General features: G+C 44.0%; 1 protein-coding gene across 3 annotated transcripts in view; it reads right to left on the bottom strand.

The window, feature by feature from the left end:
- The window catches only part of TXNL4B (thioredoxin like 4B), a 66479-nt gene that overhangs the window by 49086 nt on the left and 780 nt on the right, over positions 1–16613 (bottom strand). The window contains exons 1-4 of one of the 3 annotated variants that reach the window (XM_003262959.4): positions 16325–16609; positions 13587–13755; positions 11954–12105; positions 7815–9767 (exon numbers count right to left, since the gene is read on the bottom strand). In XM_003262959.4, coding sequence (XP_003263007.1) covers positions 9602–9767; positions 11954–12105; positions 13587–13718 — 450 coding nt within the window. In that variant the 5' untranslated portion in view covers positions 13719–13755; positions 16325–16609 and the 3' untranslated portion in view covers positions 7815–9601. Of the gene's footprint in view, positions 1–7814; positions 9768–11953; positions 12106–13586; positions 13756–16324; positions 16610–16613 lie in introns of those variants that run through there. The other 2 variants (XM_030794507.1, XM_003262960.4) reach the window with 2 other exon arrangements.

Genomic DNA, 16613 nt, shown 5'->3' on the forward strand with positions numbered 1-16613 from the left:
AATCAAATGCAAGCTGTCTGAGCCTCCTCTCCTGATGGCAGGTCATGCTATTAAGGGTCTCCCAGAAGAAAGGTTCTGGAACTCTGAGAAACAGAAGCTCTTCTAACGGAACTTTTTCTTGCTATAAGCCTTCAATACCCTGACCGATCACCACTGTGCCTTCTTCTCATGCCAAAATACGTCCCCTCCTTTGTAGGGTGTAAAACGACACTGATGTCACTCTCTCTCACCAGGGTCTGGCTATCTCTGTGAAGCTCTCCTCACAGGCACCCTGCAGATTCATCAATAAACTTCAATGGGTTAGCGCTAGTAGGCCAATAAGACACACACCTATATTCTAGAACCTGTGAAAGAGACAATAGCCAGAAACTGGAAAATAACAGTCAAACTCAAAAAAAATGCCTCTCAGAACACACACCTTTGGGTCAGTGGTTTCCTATTCAAAGAGTCAGCTTGTTCACCTCGTTGTTCTTTGTTCTCTATTTTCAAAGAGTAACTTCCTTATTCTTTGTGTCTCCTTGCCCCTAGTTATGGTAAACGGCCTTCCCACCAGTGCTAATCTATAACTCACATCTATTCCCTCAATTACTCATTCTGCAACTATCTTTCCCGCCTTTACTGTGCCCTAAAACTGTAACGGACAGCCTCCACCTTCCTGCCTACTTAGCCCTATTCAATTTTAAACAGTAGCCAATTGGGTCAGATTAGATTGTGCGGCCCGACTCCAGCCAATGGGGAAAGGACACAGCTACAGGAGCTGCTGCGTTAGGGACAAAAAACCCCTGCTCCACTTCACTCGGTGTGCTCTTGTGACTCCAGGCGCTAGTGGCACTATTCTGCAGAAGTAAATTGCCTTGCTGAGAAAGCTTTTTGCCGGAGTGCTGATTTGTTTTGCAGCACCAAGCATTTGTTTCTAGCAAATTTGGGGGCCCACCTGGGATTCCCATTCTCCTCCGAGGAAGGGTCTCTGGTCCTCTTCCATGAGGAGGTGCACTGCGCTGCCTTGTTGTGGCGGCCTCAGGGGTAAGGAATCGAGACCCACCCAATGTGACAAATAAACCTGGATTTTCAGCAATGCAGGAAGAAACAGACCAAGAACTTGGGGAAAAAGATCATCACATACTGTGATGACCAGGTAACTCTGTGTACAGACCAAGGTAAGAAACGTTGTAAGAGCAACAAAGTATTTCCTTTGTGGTTGGGGTATCTTGGAGGTTGAAAGTGTGTGAATGAGATGCACCACTGAGTGCAAAGTGAGTGGTGAGTCCAGATCTGCAGTTCTGTGGTCACCTCATCTGGCTTAGGGCGGGCCTCCCGTTAAGAGTCTGGGTTGGGGGTTTATACCAACCCGCCAATGCCAAGAGGGACGTAACATTCCCATGACAGAAGCAGCCAGAGAAGGATGAAGCAAAAGGAGAAGAGTGCGGGAAGCCTCTAGCAGGGGGCTTGAGCCTCTAGGAAAGGAAGGCGAGAAATCTCCAGTATGGGGGATTGAGCCTCATACAAACATCCAGTAGTAGGGAAGGCAAGAAATTTCCAGTAGAGGAAATTGAGCCTCACCCCGAAAGGTGAGAAATCTCCAGTAGGGGAGATTGAGCCTTACCCCAAAACCATCAAGACGGGAAATACCCCAAGTTAGGTAGGTGATAAAAAGGATAAAGCTAGCAACAATAATATTCCCCCGATAGTCCATTAGGCCTAATGTTAAAATATTAGAAGGATAATGAAAGGACCAAAAACAAGAAAACGCAGCTGCTGTACCAGACCCTTCTCCTACCCCTGTTGTCCCCTCCTTATAACCCTGCCTCTTTGGAATCATCCAAAGAGCTCACTTACTACCAGCCAAAGTACCCCTTCCCTGAAAGGACTTCAACACAAGATAGAGCAATGTGAAAAGAATATTCAGAACTTCCCTTTCCCCTCTACTTCGGGGGAATCAGCTCCAGCTCTCTTCCCCTTAAGGGGGGTGCCCCTAGGAGGAGGGGGCGTTGGCTTTGTAAATGCTCCTTTAACCAGCTTGGAGGTCTGAAACCCAAAAAGAGAGCTTAAGCCAGTATTAGACGACCCTCATGGAGTAGCAGATCAAATTGACCAGTTTCTGGGACCTCAGTTATATACTTGGGCTGAGTTAATGTCCATCCTAGGCATCCTCTTCTTGCGGGGAAAAAAGAGGCATGATCTGTAGAGCTGCTACGGTAGCCTGGGAACGTGAACACCCTCTTGGCCAAAACGTTCCTACAGCAGATCCAAAAAATTTCCTGCCCAAGACCCCTGGTGGGACAATAACAACACAACCCGCCAAGAAAATATGCAGGACCTTAGGAAATTGATAATAAAGGGGATTAAAGAATCAGTACCCCGAGCCCTGAATCTTACCCAAGCACTTGATATACAGCAAAGGAAAGATGTAGGGCCTATAAAATTTTTAAACAGACTAAAGGAACAAATGAGAAAATATGCTGGTCTAGATCCTGAGGATCCTCTTTGGCAGGGAATGTTAAAATTTCATTTTGTCACTAACAGTTGGCCAGATATTAACAAGAAATTACAAAAGATAGAGAACTGCTAGTTGGAAACTGTTGCCTGTGGATTGACTCTTATGCCTTAAAAACAAAACCTCTATATCTAAAACTTACCCAAGAAGGGTCTGACCCCCTTCTTTGGACCCCACAAGAAGTCCAGCAAGTTGAGGAACTAAAACATCTACTTATAACTGCCCCTGTCTTAGCTCTGCTGTCCTTAGAACAGCCATTTCACTTTTTTGTTAATATAAGCAATGGGGCAGCTATAGGAGTACTCACTCAAAAGCATGGGGCCATTGCCAGCCCACAGCCTTTCTGTCAAAGATTCTTGACGTGGTAACCTGTGGGTGGCCTGCATATATCCAATCTATAGCAGCAACTGTTTTATTGACAGAATAAAGTAGAAAAATAACCTTTGGGGGAAGTCTCATCCTAAGCACACCCCATCAGGTTAAAATCATTCTTACCCAAAAAGCAGGGAGATGGCTTACAGATTCAAGAATCCTAAAATATGAAGCTATCCTATTAGATAAAGGTGATTTAACCCTAACCACTGACAATGTGCTCAACCCCGCCACCTTCCTTTTTTTTTTTTTTTGAGATGGAGTTTCACTCTTATTGCCCAGGCTACAGTGCAATGGCACAATCTCGGCTCACCGCAACCTCCACCTCCCGGGTTCAAGCAATTCTCCTGCCTCAGCCTACCAAGTAGCTGGGATTACAGGCATGCCACCATGCATGGCTAATTCTTTTGTATTTTTATTAGGGATGGGGTTTCTCCATGTTGGTCAGGCTGGTCTTGAACTCCTGACCTCAGGTGATCCACCTGCCTCAGCCTCCCAAAGTGTTGGGATTACAAGCATGAGCCACCATGCCCAGCCTACCCTGCCACCTTCCTGACAGGAAATCCAAACGCCGGAGACCCCAAGCACAAATATTTAGACTTAATCAATCACCAAACTAAAGTAAGGCCTGATCTAAGTGAGACCCCTTTAAAAACAGGGCACCATCTTTGTAGACGGCTCCTCCCGGGTAATTGAAGAGAAAAAACATAATGGCTACTCAGTGGTTGATGGAGAAACTCTCACAGAAGTAGAATCAGGGAGACTGCCCAATAACTGGTCTAACTAAACACGTGAGTTGTTCGCACTAAATCAAGCCTTAAAATAGCTGCAGAATCAAGAAGGGACTATTTACACCAATTCCAAATATGCTTTTGGAGTGGCCCATACCTTTGGGAAGATTTGGACTGAACAAGGTCTTATTACTAGTAAGGGCCAAAACCTTGTCCACAAAGAGTTAATCATACAAGTATTAGAAAACCTTCAGCTACAGAGGATATAGCCATTGTTCATGTCCCAGGACACCATAAAGGTCCCTCTGTCAAGAGTCGCTTCCTAAGAAGCGCCCATTTTCCACTGAACGCCTTGTCTCCCTTCCCCATCTGCAACCCCCATCTTCTCCCAAGCAGATAAAGAAAAATTAAAGAAAATAGGGGCTAACAAAAACTCAGAAGGGAAACGGATACTGCCAGAAAACAAAGAAATGTTGTCCAAACCCCTAATGACAGAAATCTTAACACAACTTCACCGAGGGACCCATTGGGGTCCCCAAGCCATGTGTGACACAGTCCTTAGAACCTATGGGTGTATAGGGATTTATACCCTCACCAGGCAAGTCACAGTTGTATGGTATGCAGAAAAACCAATAAACAAACTTTAAGAAAACTGCCCTTTGGGGGAAGAAATCCTGGGCTAAGTCCATTTCAAAGTGTCCAAATTGACTATACCGAAATGCCCCAAATAGGCTGCCTCAAATATCTGTCAGTTATAGTGGACCATCTCACTCACTGGGTGGAAGCCATTCACCTGCCAAGTGCAACTGCCAATAATGTAGTTAAAGTACAAATAGAAGATACCATACCCAGATTCAGATTAATAGAGAACATAGACTCAGACAATGGAACCCATTTTACTGCACAGGTCATTAAAGGATTAACCCAGACACTAGAGATAAAATGGGAATATCATACTCCCTGGCACCCACCCTCATCAGGAAAAGTAGAAAGAATGAATCAAACTAAAAAAATCACCTAACTAAACTAATCTTGGAAACCCGACTGCCATGAACTAAATGCCTCCCTGTCACCTTACTAAGAATTCATACCGCCCCTTGAAAAGATATCGGCCTGTCCCCTTATGAAACGCTCTACGGATTGCCATGCTTAAATTCCACCACTGACATCCCTACATTCGAAACAAAAGATCAATTTCTTAAAAACTATATACGTGGTCTATCTTCCACCCTTTTTTCCCTCAGGACCCAAGGCCTCTTAGCACAAATGCCATCTCTAGAGTTTCCAGTACACCCACATCAGCCTGGGGATTATGTGCTCATCAAAAGCTAGAGGGAGGAAAACTCGAACCATCATGGGAAGGACCCTATCTAATACTCCTAACAACTGAAACAGTAGCCCGAACAGCTGAACAGGGGTGGACTCAACACACTCGGGTAAAAAGGACCCCACCCCTTATGGAATCATGGACCATCACTCCAGGATCAACTCCCTTAAAATTAACATTCAAAAAGGTCTAATTTGTCTCTTCTTCCCCCTAATTGCCCAGGGGCATTTCTTTTTTTTTTGAGATGGAGTCTCGCTCTGTTGCCCAGGCCGAAGTGCAGTGGCGAGATCTCTGCTCACTGCAAGCTCTGCCTCCTGGGTTTACACCATTCTCCTGCCTCAGCCTCCCGAGTAGCTGGGACTACAGGCGCCTGCCACCATGCCTGGCTAATTTTTTGTATTTTTAGTAGAGACGGGGTTTCACAGTATTAGCCAGGATGGTCTCGATCTCCTGACCTCGTGAACCACCCGCCTCGGCCTCCCAAAGTGCTGAGATTACAGGCATGAGCCACCGTGCCCGGCCTGCATTTCATTATTAATGTAACCAGGTCAGCCGCACCCGAAGCTGTTGTGTTTGATGCCTGCCTAGCCATACCTTGCGGAGACCTACAAAGTCAAAGGCAACTAGCCTCTTCAGAAAAGTATCTTTGCCCTTGGTACTCACCCCACCCTCAATCTGATCCTTGTACGATTCCCTATAATTGGCTACCTTGCCATTCCTGGTACGATATTCCCTGGACCACTCAGTCCCAAGGCTGGACTTCTTCAGCAGGCTGTACCTCCCTAAAACCTTATATCCATTTTACTAAACAAAATAACTCCTCTAATTGCCAACACCTCCGATGTAACCCGGTGCATACTTCTATTACTACTTCAACCTCCACTAACCATATTCCCACCCTAAGTCGCTTTTATGGTATGGGGCGGATGTTACTGGGAAAGATCCCATAAGGTCCTTTGAGATTGGTTTTGTCACCCCTCCAGCACCCCTTCCTTCCCCAAGATCTCCTCCAAATGAAACAACTATCTTGCCACTACCTAATGACAAAACTAAAGTGCACATAGTGGAAGTCAAAGACCTAAAACAAACCCTGGCCATTGAGACTGCACACCAAGAAATGAATGCCTGGCTGAAATGGATCAAATATTCAGTCTGCATTTTAAATAAAAGCGACTGTTATGCCTGTGCAATGGGCAAGTCAGAAACTCAAATTGTTCCCTTCCTGCTTGGATGGTCTAACCAACCGGGCATGGACTGTATGGTAGCTCTCTTCCAGCACCCCACAGCCTGGGGTATTAAGTCATGCACCAGACTCTCACTGCTTTTCCCAAAAGTCAAAGACTGCCCTGTGGGTCAACCCCCAAGGGCCATCTGGCTCCTGGCCTCTGATGCCAATTTTACCTCTTGTCTCTCATGATGGGGAAAACTTGCATCTTTCGGAAATCTAATGGGATGCAGTGAATCTGAGCCTTTTCGAGAGCTCGCCAATCAGACTGCCCTTGTCTATTCAGGAGCAGATGTTCGGTGGTATTGCGGAGGACCTCTACTGGGTACGCTGCCAAGTAATTGGAGCGGCACTTGTGCTCTAATCAAATTGGCCATCTCTTTCACCCTGGCATTTCATCAGTCTGACAAAAAGTCACCCTCTTGGGAAAAAAGAGAAGCTCCTCAAGGGTCTTTTGACCCCCACGTCTATATAGAGGCAATTGGAGTACCACAAGGAGTAGCCAATGAATTTAAAGCTCAAAATCAAACAGCTGCCAGGTTTGAGTCAGTCTTATTTTGGTGGTCTACTATAAACAAAAATGTAGATTGGATAAACTATATATATATTACAATCAACAAGGATTTGTTAATTATATCAGAGATACCATTTAGGGATAGCTGAGCAATTTGGTCCCACCAGCCAAATGGCCTGGGAAAACAGGATAGCTCTTGACATGACATTAGCAGAAAAAGGCAGAGTTTGTGTCATCATCAGAGCCCAATGTTGTACTTTGATCCCAAATAACACAGCTCCTGATGGAACCATTACCAAGGCTCTACAAGGCCTCACCACCCTAGCAAATGAGCTGGCTGAAAATTCTGGAATAGATGACCCCTTCACAGGTTTAACAGAAAGATGGTTTGGTAAATGGAAAGGACTTATGGCCTCTATCCTCACTTCCCTTGCAATTGTTACAAGTGCACTCATCCTTGTAGGCTGCTGCATCACACCTTGTGTTCGTGGGTTAGTTCAAAGACTCATAGAAACGGCTCTCACTAAAACCTTCTCTGTCTCTCCCCCTCCATATTCAGACCAACTTTTACTCTTAGGCAATCAAGAAGAGCAACAAAGCCAAATCTTACTAAAATAATTTGAAGAGGAAGAATTGTAACAACAAAAAGGGGGAAATTGTCAGAATAAAAGAAAGGTTCCTCTTCAAAGATCCAACTTTCTTGTCATAGGCTGTAAACCGCCTTGCTCCAAACCTTAACCTGTAACCTTTACCCTCTGCCTTATTTGAGAAAGATTCAAGTGCATAGCCAATTGGGGTCAGCCTAGACTGTGGGGTCCAACCCCAGCCAATGGGGGAAAGACAAAGAAACAGGAACTGCGTTAGGGTTAGAAACCTGTTCTCCTTTGTTAGGTGTGCTCTTGTGACTGCTATAGGTGCAGGCAGCACCCTTCTGGAGAAGTAAACTTTTCCTTGCTGAGAAATTTTTCTTCTGAGTGCTCCTCTTCCTCTGCGGCACTCAGAAATAAGAGAACTTATTTCTAACAGGAGGAAGAAGACATGATAATTTTGCGCACGCAGGTTCTGAGTTTTGGCTGGTGGGCTGAGTGCTTACCATACCTCAAATACTGTGTGATCTGGGCTGAAGAACAGAAAACCCAACTAACAGTGACTTAGGCAAAAAGAAATTTTATTCTTTCACAGAAGTCTGAGGGAGGCAGGTCCAGAGTTCAAGCCAGAGCTCAATAACATCAGGGATCGGGCTCTTTTTGTTCTTCTTAGCATATTGATGTTTTACCTGATGCTGGGCACCTCGTGGACCTAAGATGGCTGTTGTAGCTCCATGCATCATGATTAAATCAGAGACAGGAAGTGTATGATGGAAGAGGACAGAGGTGATGGCCTCCTCCTCTCCTTTTGTTTTATTTCTGGAATGACTCCCTCCTTTTATCAGCAGGGACACAAGCAGTGCCTGGCAGCCTTCCCTCTCTCCTGTATGAGCCAGAAGCAAGACTCATGGCACCCCTCCCTGCAGGAAAGGGGTGGAATGGAGCCCCTGGCAAAGCGGGCTGGGCTTGCAGTGACAGTGCTGCTCTGAACAGGACTGGGCTTCTGTTGGCGAGGAGGTCAGCGGCTGCTAGGCAGGTCACAAGCTGCCTCGCCCATGGCTCTCCAGCTCTCTGCCTACCCTCTCCTTCTAATAAATCTGTTTCAATAACCACCATGAGGTTTAAAGAGGAGCAGTAACTTGCCCACAGTTGCACCAGGCACCCCTAGAAGAGCAAGAATTCCTCACAAAGTTATTAAAACAGGCAAATCCCATACAGGTGACATTTCTTTCTAACAATGCTGACATCTCTTTTAGTTTTGAGCCTTAGTAATACAATTTTCTGCCTCAGGAAGAGGCAGCAGCTTCTGGGAAAAATCTGCTCCTGCTAAAGGTGGCTCATTCATTATTTTACCTGAATAGAGTGGTAGATGGTGAAGGTTCAAATTCTCACTTTTCATATTAAATTTTATAACATAAAAGATAATTAAATGGGCCGGGTGTGGTGGCTCATGCCTATAATCCCAGCACTTGGGAGGCTGAGGAGGGCAGATCATGAGGTCAGGAGATTGAGACCATCTTGGCTAACACGGTGAAACTGCGCCTCTATAAAAATACAAAAAATTAGCCGGGCATGGTGGCGGGCGCCTGTAGTCCCAGCTACTTGGGAGGCTGAAGCAGGAGAGTGGCATGAATCCAGGAGGTGGAGCTTGCAGGGAGCCGAGATCGCGCCACTGAACTCCAGCCTGGGTGACAGAGCAAGACTCTGTCTCAAAAAAAAAAAAAAAAAAAAAAAAAAAAAAAAAAAATTAAATGAGCCAACCAGCACAATGTTTAAAAGCCAGAGCCAAAAAGGCTCCAAAACAAAACAAACTTGTCTGCTCAATTAATTATTTGAAGAGAAACTATGGTAATACAGACTGGAGATGGGAAAGCACGAGGGACGTATGAGTGGAGGAATCAGCAAAGGGGTGTGTGTGTGTGTGTGCACGCATGCACCCAGCTAGGGTAGAAAATGAGTACTTTTGCTTCTATGTGAAGTGACTTTCCAGTTCACTTGTGTATCAAATGAACATGATGAAATCAAATTGTACTAGCCAATGTTTGGGAGGATTCTGTATTAAAGGGATAAAGAAAAACATTAGAAAGGGAAGTTACAAAAATCACTGCGGGGAAAATGAACACCAATGACTTGGCTGCTCTGAGGCTCACAGGGAGTAGACAGTGAGGCATCCCATGTCATCAGAGAACCAGTGGCGTCTTTTCCTCAGGGGCCAGGTTTTCTACACGCAAGTCAAACCTCTTCTCCTCTAGGACACATGTTTCCAAAGGACTCCAGAAACACAGCACAGCTGGATTCAGGTACTGTGTCAAGATGTGCCTTTTTCTTCATCTTTGACAGCAATTAATGTACTAAATGTCTTGATAGAGAAGGTCATATTTGGGAATATTCTTGGGATCAATAGGACTTTGGACAATAAGCTTCCCCCTCATTGCTCCTCGATAGATTACTTCAATCAAATCTATGAAGTCTTGTTTGGTTTTGAAGCTTCCCACAAACTTAGTGTGATCTGGAGATCTAGACAGCATAGAAGAGAAACAACCGCTCTAAGAACTTTGAATAATCACTTGTTGAAGACTTTCAGGATAAACAAAATGAGCAACAGCTTTGTTATTTTCTTCTTGTCAATGAGACTTCAGACATAAAGCCCAACATTAATTTTTCAATCATTTTTTTCCATTTAGTAAATGACTCAATCCAGTGCTGTGGGCCACTAGCATGAAAGCTCTGTCATGTGAAAAGATTCAGCTTCAAATCTATTGTAGTCACAAAATCTATTTTTATCACTTCTCAAATCATCAAGTAGAATTCACCAAGTGTTGGAGTGTGCATTGTTTCTTCGTTTGCTGTTGCTGTTTTTGCCTGGGCACTGTGCAAAGCCCATTCAGTACTCACGGCCTTTAAGTTCTAGTCACTTATACTTTTGAGTGGTAGGTATTAAAAAATTGTTTTTTTAGAAAAGTATCTCAAATACCAGGTATGTTACTGTAAAAATTTTAAAGAAAGAAATAAAATCACGGATGAGGCCAGAGGTCACTTTTCAGTGTCTATCCTTCCAATTGTATGTGTGTGTGTATATATGTGCAGATACATACTTCTTTTTTCCCAACATTGGGAATTATGTCATACAAATTATTCAGTAATATGCTTTTTTCTAGCTAACATATATTTCTTTCAGTTGTTAAATGTGCATCTACAACATCTTATTAAACTCCTGGAAGTGTAATTACTGGGTTAAAAAGTTTAAAAACTTTAAAGTATTTGATACATAATGTTGAACTGGCCCCCTTAAAAGGTTGTACCAAATTAATACTTACATCAAATGTGTTCCAGTAGAATAAACAGCTTTAAAATACTTTGCGGGTTTTTTTTGTTTGTTTTTGTTTTTATTTTTTTGAGATGGAGCCTTGCTCTGTCACCAGGCTGGAGTGTAGTGGTGCGATCTCTGCTCACTGCAACCTCCACCTCCTGGGCTCAAGCCAATCTCCTGCCTCAGCCTCCTGAGTAGTTGGGATTACAGGCACCCATCATCATGCCTAGTGAATTTTTTTTTTGAGACGGCAGCTCTGTTGCCCAGGATGGAGTAGTACAGTGGCGCGATGGCGGCTCATTGCAAGCTCCGCCTCCTGGGTTCATGCCATTCTCCTGCCTCAGCCTCCAGAGTAGCCGGGACTACAGGCGCCCGCCACCACACCCGGCTAATTTTTTGTATTTTTAGTAGAGACAGGGTTACACTATGTTAGCCAGGATGGTCTTGATCTGCTGACCTCGTGATCTGCCTGCCTCGGCTTCCCAAAGTGCTGGGATTACACACGTGAGTCACCGCGCCTGGCCATGCCAGGCTAATTTTTGTATTTTTAGTAGAGATGGGGTTTCACTATGTTGGCCATGCTGGTTTTGAACTCCTGACCTCAAATGATCCGCCTGCCTTAGCCTCCCAAAGTGCTGGGATTACAGGCATGAGCCACTGTGCCCAGCCTAAAACACTTTAAAACAGATATTTCACATACTTTCAAATAAAGACAAAAAGGGTACAAAGATCTAGATAAGTGGACACGTCAACCACAGTAAGAAATGATCAGAATCATGGATGCATCCAATCATCAATATTAAGTATTGAGATGGTAATTGGATGGAGTGGAAGGCATTAAAGAGGACATCATGTTACTTATTCTTGACAGGCTTTGTTGAAGAATGATTTAAAATTCTCTCAACGGCGAAAAGCAGGAAACTTTGCAAGAGAGAAGCACATCTTAGTTTGCTGGAAGGAATGCTTCTTTTATAAATGCCACTTACCAGTCCAAAAGCTTAAGAAAAACTACATGTTTTGTTTCAAATGAAATTCCTGGGAAAATTTTAAGAGTTCTTTATTTAGCTAATATAGCTATTTTATATTTTATAGACTTATGGATGGTAGTGCTTTGCAAACGGTACTATTTCTTCATACTTAAGTTGGAAATTAAAATCTGACAAACCATGTGTATGCACTATTAAAAAAATACATAAGATTTGACAATCATACCTGAAGCACTCTCATTTTGTAGCAAGGTTTTGCATAAAAAATTAGAGAGTGCATCAACTGAGGAAACAGTACTGACATAAGACTCACAGAGCCAACTACACATGCAAATAGGCAAGCTACTGAAGCTGCTTACCAAAGGAAACTTACAAGGTTGCAATAACTTCAGATCAACTGCACTTACCCATAATCCACTTTCATATGCTGCCCATTGAAGAAAAAGACAGTAGACGGAATATAACTGATGTCAAAATACTGTGTATAAACTGGAGTTTGGTCCACATCTACCAGGTATATAGCAGCCATTTTACTTAAGTCAGAAGAGGTCTTAGAAAGCTGCAAATGACGAGAGAGACAAAGGTTACAATATGAGAGGCAGCTAATGTTTCTTCTGTGAAACTTGTTACTACAACACAAGTGTTTTGGTTGAAAAAACTCCTGGGCCAACAATGCAGCCCATGTGGCTCCCACATCAGACAAAGCATAAACCCATCCTCCAGAGTCTCATTCACTGCAGACGGGGTTAGGATGGAATCTTGGGGAAAACTGTGTGAGGTTAGGAAGGGACCTTGGGGAAAACTGTGTGAGGTTAGGAGGGGATCTTGGGGAAAACTGTGTGAGTTTAGGAGGGTGACAGCATAGGAGTATTCCTGTCTATTCATTGTGGAGAGACACCTAACCCAGAAATAAGACCTCTACCCCGCCATTTCTACTGCTGCCATTCCATGTTAAGAGCTGAGCATACAAATCCTTGTGGAAAACTGTGTGAATCTATTTCTTCCTTTAATTTCTTTCTTTGAATGCTTTTATAAAAGTAGCCCATGCTCATTTAAAACAACACAACTTAGAAATATGTAATGTGGGTACTGAAATTCCCTAACGTCTCCTTCCTCCCAATCCTCCCAGAAATGAAAATCATGATAATTAGTAGCAGACACTTATATGACATTACTATGTGGTAACTGTCCTAAGTGCTTAACATTTGTTAACTCATTTAATCCTTACATCATTCTTACAAGGTATATGCTATTAGAGTCCCCACTTTATAGATAGGGAAACTGAGGCACAGGAAGGTAAAGTAATTTGCCCCAGGTCACACAGCTCCTGAGCAGTAGGGCTGGGATTTGAACTTTGGCAGCGTGGCTTCAGTGTCTACATTACTGACCTCCGTGGTATTTCCTCCTCCCTACGACTAAGGGTAGAATCCTCTGGTCCTTTTTTCCCCAGGCTAACACATCACACCCTCATTGTAAGCATGGAAATGAGGATTTGTATGCTCAGCTCTTACACGGGATGGTAGCAGTAGAAATGGCGGTAAGAGGTCTTAGTTCTGGGTTAGGTCTCTCTCTGCATCAGGCACATACTGGAAGCAGCACACTAGAAAAGATTATTTGCAGCTACAGAAAACTAAGTTCAAATCCCAGCTCTGCAATACAGTGGATCTGCACCTCTGGGAAGTTACTTGACCTCTCTGGCATTTTTTTTCCTACCAGGAAATGGGGCTACTATTATCCTACTATTGCGAGCACTGAAAAGATAGTGTTCACAGATGCTTGTTAATAGTTTTCTGCTCTTCCATCACCTTGTTGGTGAAACAGCATTGACAGCTTCTAGTGGGTAAGGACATCCAAGACAGATTCAGCACACACAGATTTGGGGGTCTGGCTCAGGGCAGGCACACAATCAGCTATTAGTGAACTAACAAATGAACAGCTATATACCTAACCCTGACTACTCCCTCTCATGTACTATTCAGATGCTGAAGTGAGAATATACAGATTATTAATAAAAACCACTTATTTTAGATATTCACTTACAATATCATCTAGCTGCAGACAGACAGGATCTTCATCTCTCCCAAACCTGAGAACCAACACCTTCTCAGCAGTACTTTTTATCACCTGGTCTACTTCCTTTTTGCTAGTCAGCTTGGGCAGTAGGAAGCTCATCTTGAAATAACCCAAATGTGAATCCTCACTGTCACTCCTGAAATAAAGGTGCAATGTTTAAAGACAGTTTAGATTAAGTGCGTGAGCCCTCATTAAAAAAAATTAATTCACACAGTAGCTAATGTATTCACATGGTATAAAAGAAACATCATAGAAAGGTAATACTGTGGAGTTTCCCTCTCCTTGTCCCTGCTCCTTGGGCCCAGTTTTCATTGCTCCCTCCCCCGGGCCAGAAACTGCTTTCACTAGTTTCTCATGTATCTTTCAGAGTTTTGTTATGCATTCACCAAAAAATACAAATACGTGTTCCTATATATATTTTCTCTCTCTCCCCACCCCCAAAAGACAGCCTATTGTATCAGTGTTCCAGCAGGAAATCGACGACACTCTCAACTTTGGTAATTTGAAGGCAGTTTAATCAAGGCAGGTGTAGAAAAACAACAAGGTAAAGTGTACTACTTTGGGGCTAGTAACAGCGGGATGCTGTACCCATCCCTAGGCCATGGAAGGAAGAAGCCATGGCAGGAAGCAGTTATAAGAACTGTATGGCAGAAAGAGGTGAGTGGAGAGGACAGTATATAGGAGGGCAGCCTGGTGTTAAGTGTAGCAGCCACTCTCCTCCCTCCCTCCGACCTTTGCTTGTGCAACCACTGGCTGACTCCAACTGGAACCAGAAGGCAGGGGCCTGTTGAGGCAGGCAAGCCTCTCCGTCCCAGAGCAGTCTAGAGGAGGATGAAGAATGGCTGTGGAGGGACCAATGGCAGATGTTCAGCGTACACACTTTATCTACTCTTCAGCACTTTTCATTATTTCAAACCTAACCTATGAAGATTGCCCCATATCTCTATATAGAGAACATCCATATTCTCTGTCATGGCAGCATATTATTTCTTGCATGTGTTACACTTTTTAAACAGTCCTTTATTGTATACATTATATTATTACAAGTCCTGGCTTAAAGATTCTTGGTGTGCACCTTACTAGGTGCACCTAATTACATGGCAAACAGATCAATTAAGAGTGTGTGTGAAAACTACAATTCCATAAACAAATCATAAAATACTGAGGTACAAGGGGCCTAATCCAACCCCGTCATTTTACAAACTAGCTTGCTTACAGTTGCACTTTCTGCTACAACGACAAGGACTAGAATACAGGCCACCAAATTTCTAGCCCAGGGGGCCTTCTACTACAATAAGCTATTTTCATGATTCGAAGAAATTTCATTTTTGAGAAACTCTTTGACAAAGAAGCTTAGTTTTGTGGTCATCAATAAGAGACTCCATTGAGATGGTAGGTATTTTGAATTCAGTTCCAAATATGAAAAGGGAGGATTTCTTTTCCTATATTTTTTGTCACAAGTCACACTTTAAGATGCCAATTAGGCCAGGCTCATGCCTGTAATCCCAGCACTTTGGGAGGCCAAGGCGGGTGGATCACCCATGGCCAGGAATTTGAGACCAGCCTGACCAACATGGTGAAACCCCGTCTCTACTAAAAATACAAAAAATTAGCTGGGCGTGGTGGCAGGCGCCACCTGTAATCCAAGCTACTCAGAAGGCTGAGGCAGGAGAATTGCTTGAACCCTGGAGGCGGAGGTTGCAGTGAGCTGGGATCGCTCCACTGCACTCCAGCCTGGACAACGAGAGCAAAGCTCCGTCTCCAAAAAAAAAAAAAAAAATTTAATAAAAATTCACATAGGAAATAAGATTGTTCCAGCTATAGGTCATACTTTAAATAGGGACATTGATGGCCCAAAGGGACGTCATCAGATGTGAGCAGCAGAACAAATTACCAATGAAAGGGAAGGTCAAAGAGAAGATGGATCTGTACCACTAGATTCAAACAAACAGCAATTCCTCTGTGTTACTGATCGAAAGGAGAAAGTAAGGGGAGAACAAAGTTATTAGTGGTGAGGCTAGGGGTGGAACTGGACAAATGTTGGAAGGAGGAGAGGAAAACTGAGACCACATCTAAGAAAATGTCCACAGTAAATGACACCCACAGAGAATTCCCAAAAGAAGAGGTACAAATGGACAGTAAATAAATTGAAAAGTTAAGCTTTACTAGTAAGCAAAGAAAAGCAAATTAAAAGATATGTTTACAAAGTCACTGAATTGGCAAAAATTAAACAAGATAGTGGTAGGGGCAGGCACAGGGAGTTCCTGCTGGAATGCAGACACAAAACCTTTCTGGAAAGAAAACTGACACACTCTTTGACCAATAACTCCACTGCTTTCCTCTCTCCCTTTCTTTTTCTGAGACGGGGTCTCGCTATGTTGCCCAGGCTGGTCTCAACTTCCCAGGCTCAAGCAATCCTCCCGCCTCAGCCTTCCGAGTAGCTGGAACCTCAGGCGCGCGCCACAACTGCAGAAACACGAAAAAAAGAAAAAATGTTTGAACTCACTTTTGTACAGAACCTTACTACAATGTATTCCAGAAAAACAACTGGAAATCAGTGGTCAGTTCTGCGTGTGAACGCATGGGTGATTTTTATTTACAGCGGGGCGGGCATCTCTATTTTCCAAAATATCCGATATATATATTTAAAGTCACCTGTGTTGCGCTGCTCCTGTCCCACAAGCGCTAGGGACCCCAGCACTTACCTTACTCGTCCACGCCGCCTCCCTCCCTTTCACTTTGTGGCTGTCAGCAACCACTTCTCGGAAGAGCCCGGGCGCGGACAGCTCCTTTCATCAGCCCCAAGCCGGACAGGACCCTAAGACCAAGTCACCCAGGGGCTGTTGCCTAGCAACCCTCGTGGCCCCGCTAGCTGGAAGGAAGCCGAATAGAAAACGCACAAGCGCAGAAAAGAAACTCCCGGTCGTCGGTCGTCCGCCTCTCAACAGCCCAATAAGCAGAAGGGCTTCTAGTCACCGCCCACCTTGCTCGGCT

The sequence above is a fragment of the Nomascus leucogenys genome, chromosome 2, assembly GCF_006542625.1.
Source record: "Nomascus leucogenys isolate Asia chromosome 2, Asia_NLE_v1, whole genome shotgun sequence".
Classification (NCBI taxonomy): Eukaryota; Metazoa; Chordata; class Mammalia; order Primates; family Hylobatidae; genus Nomascus; species Nomascus leucogenys.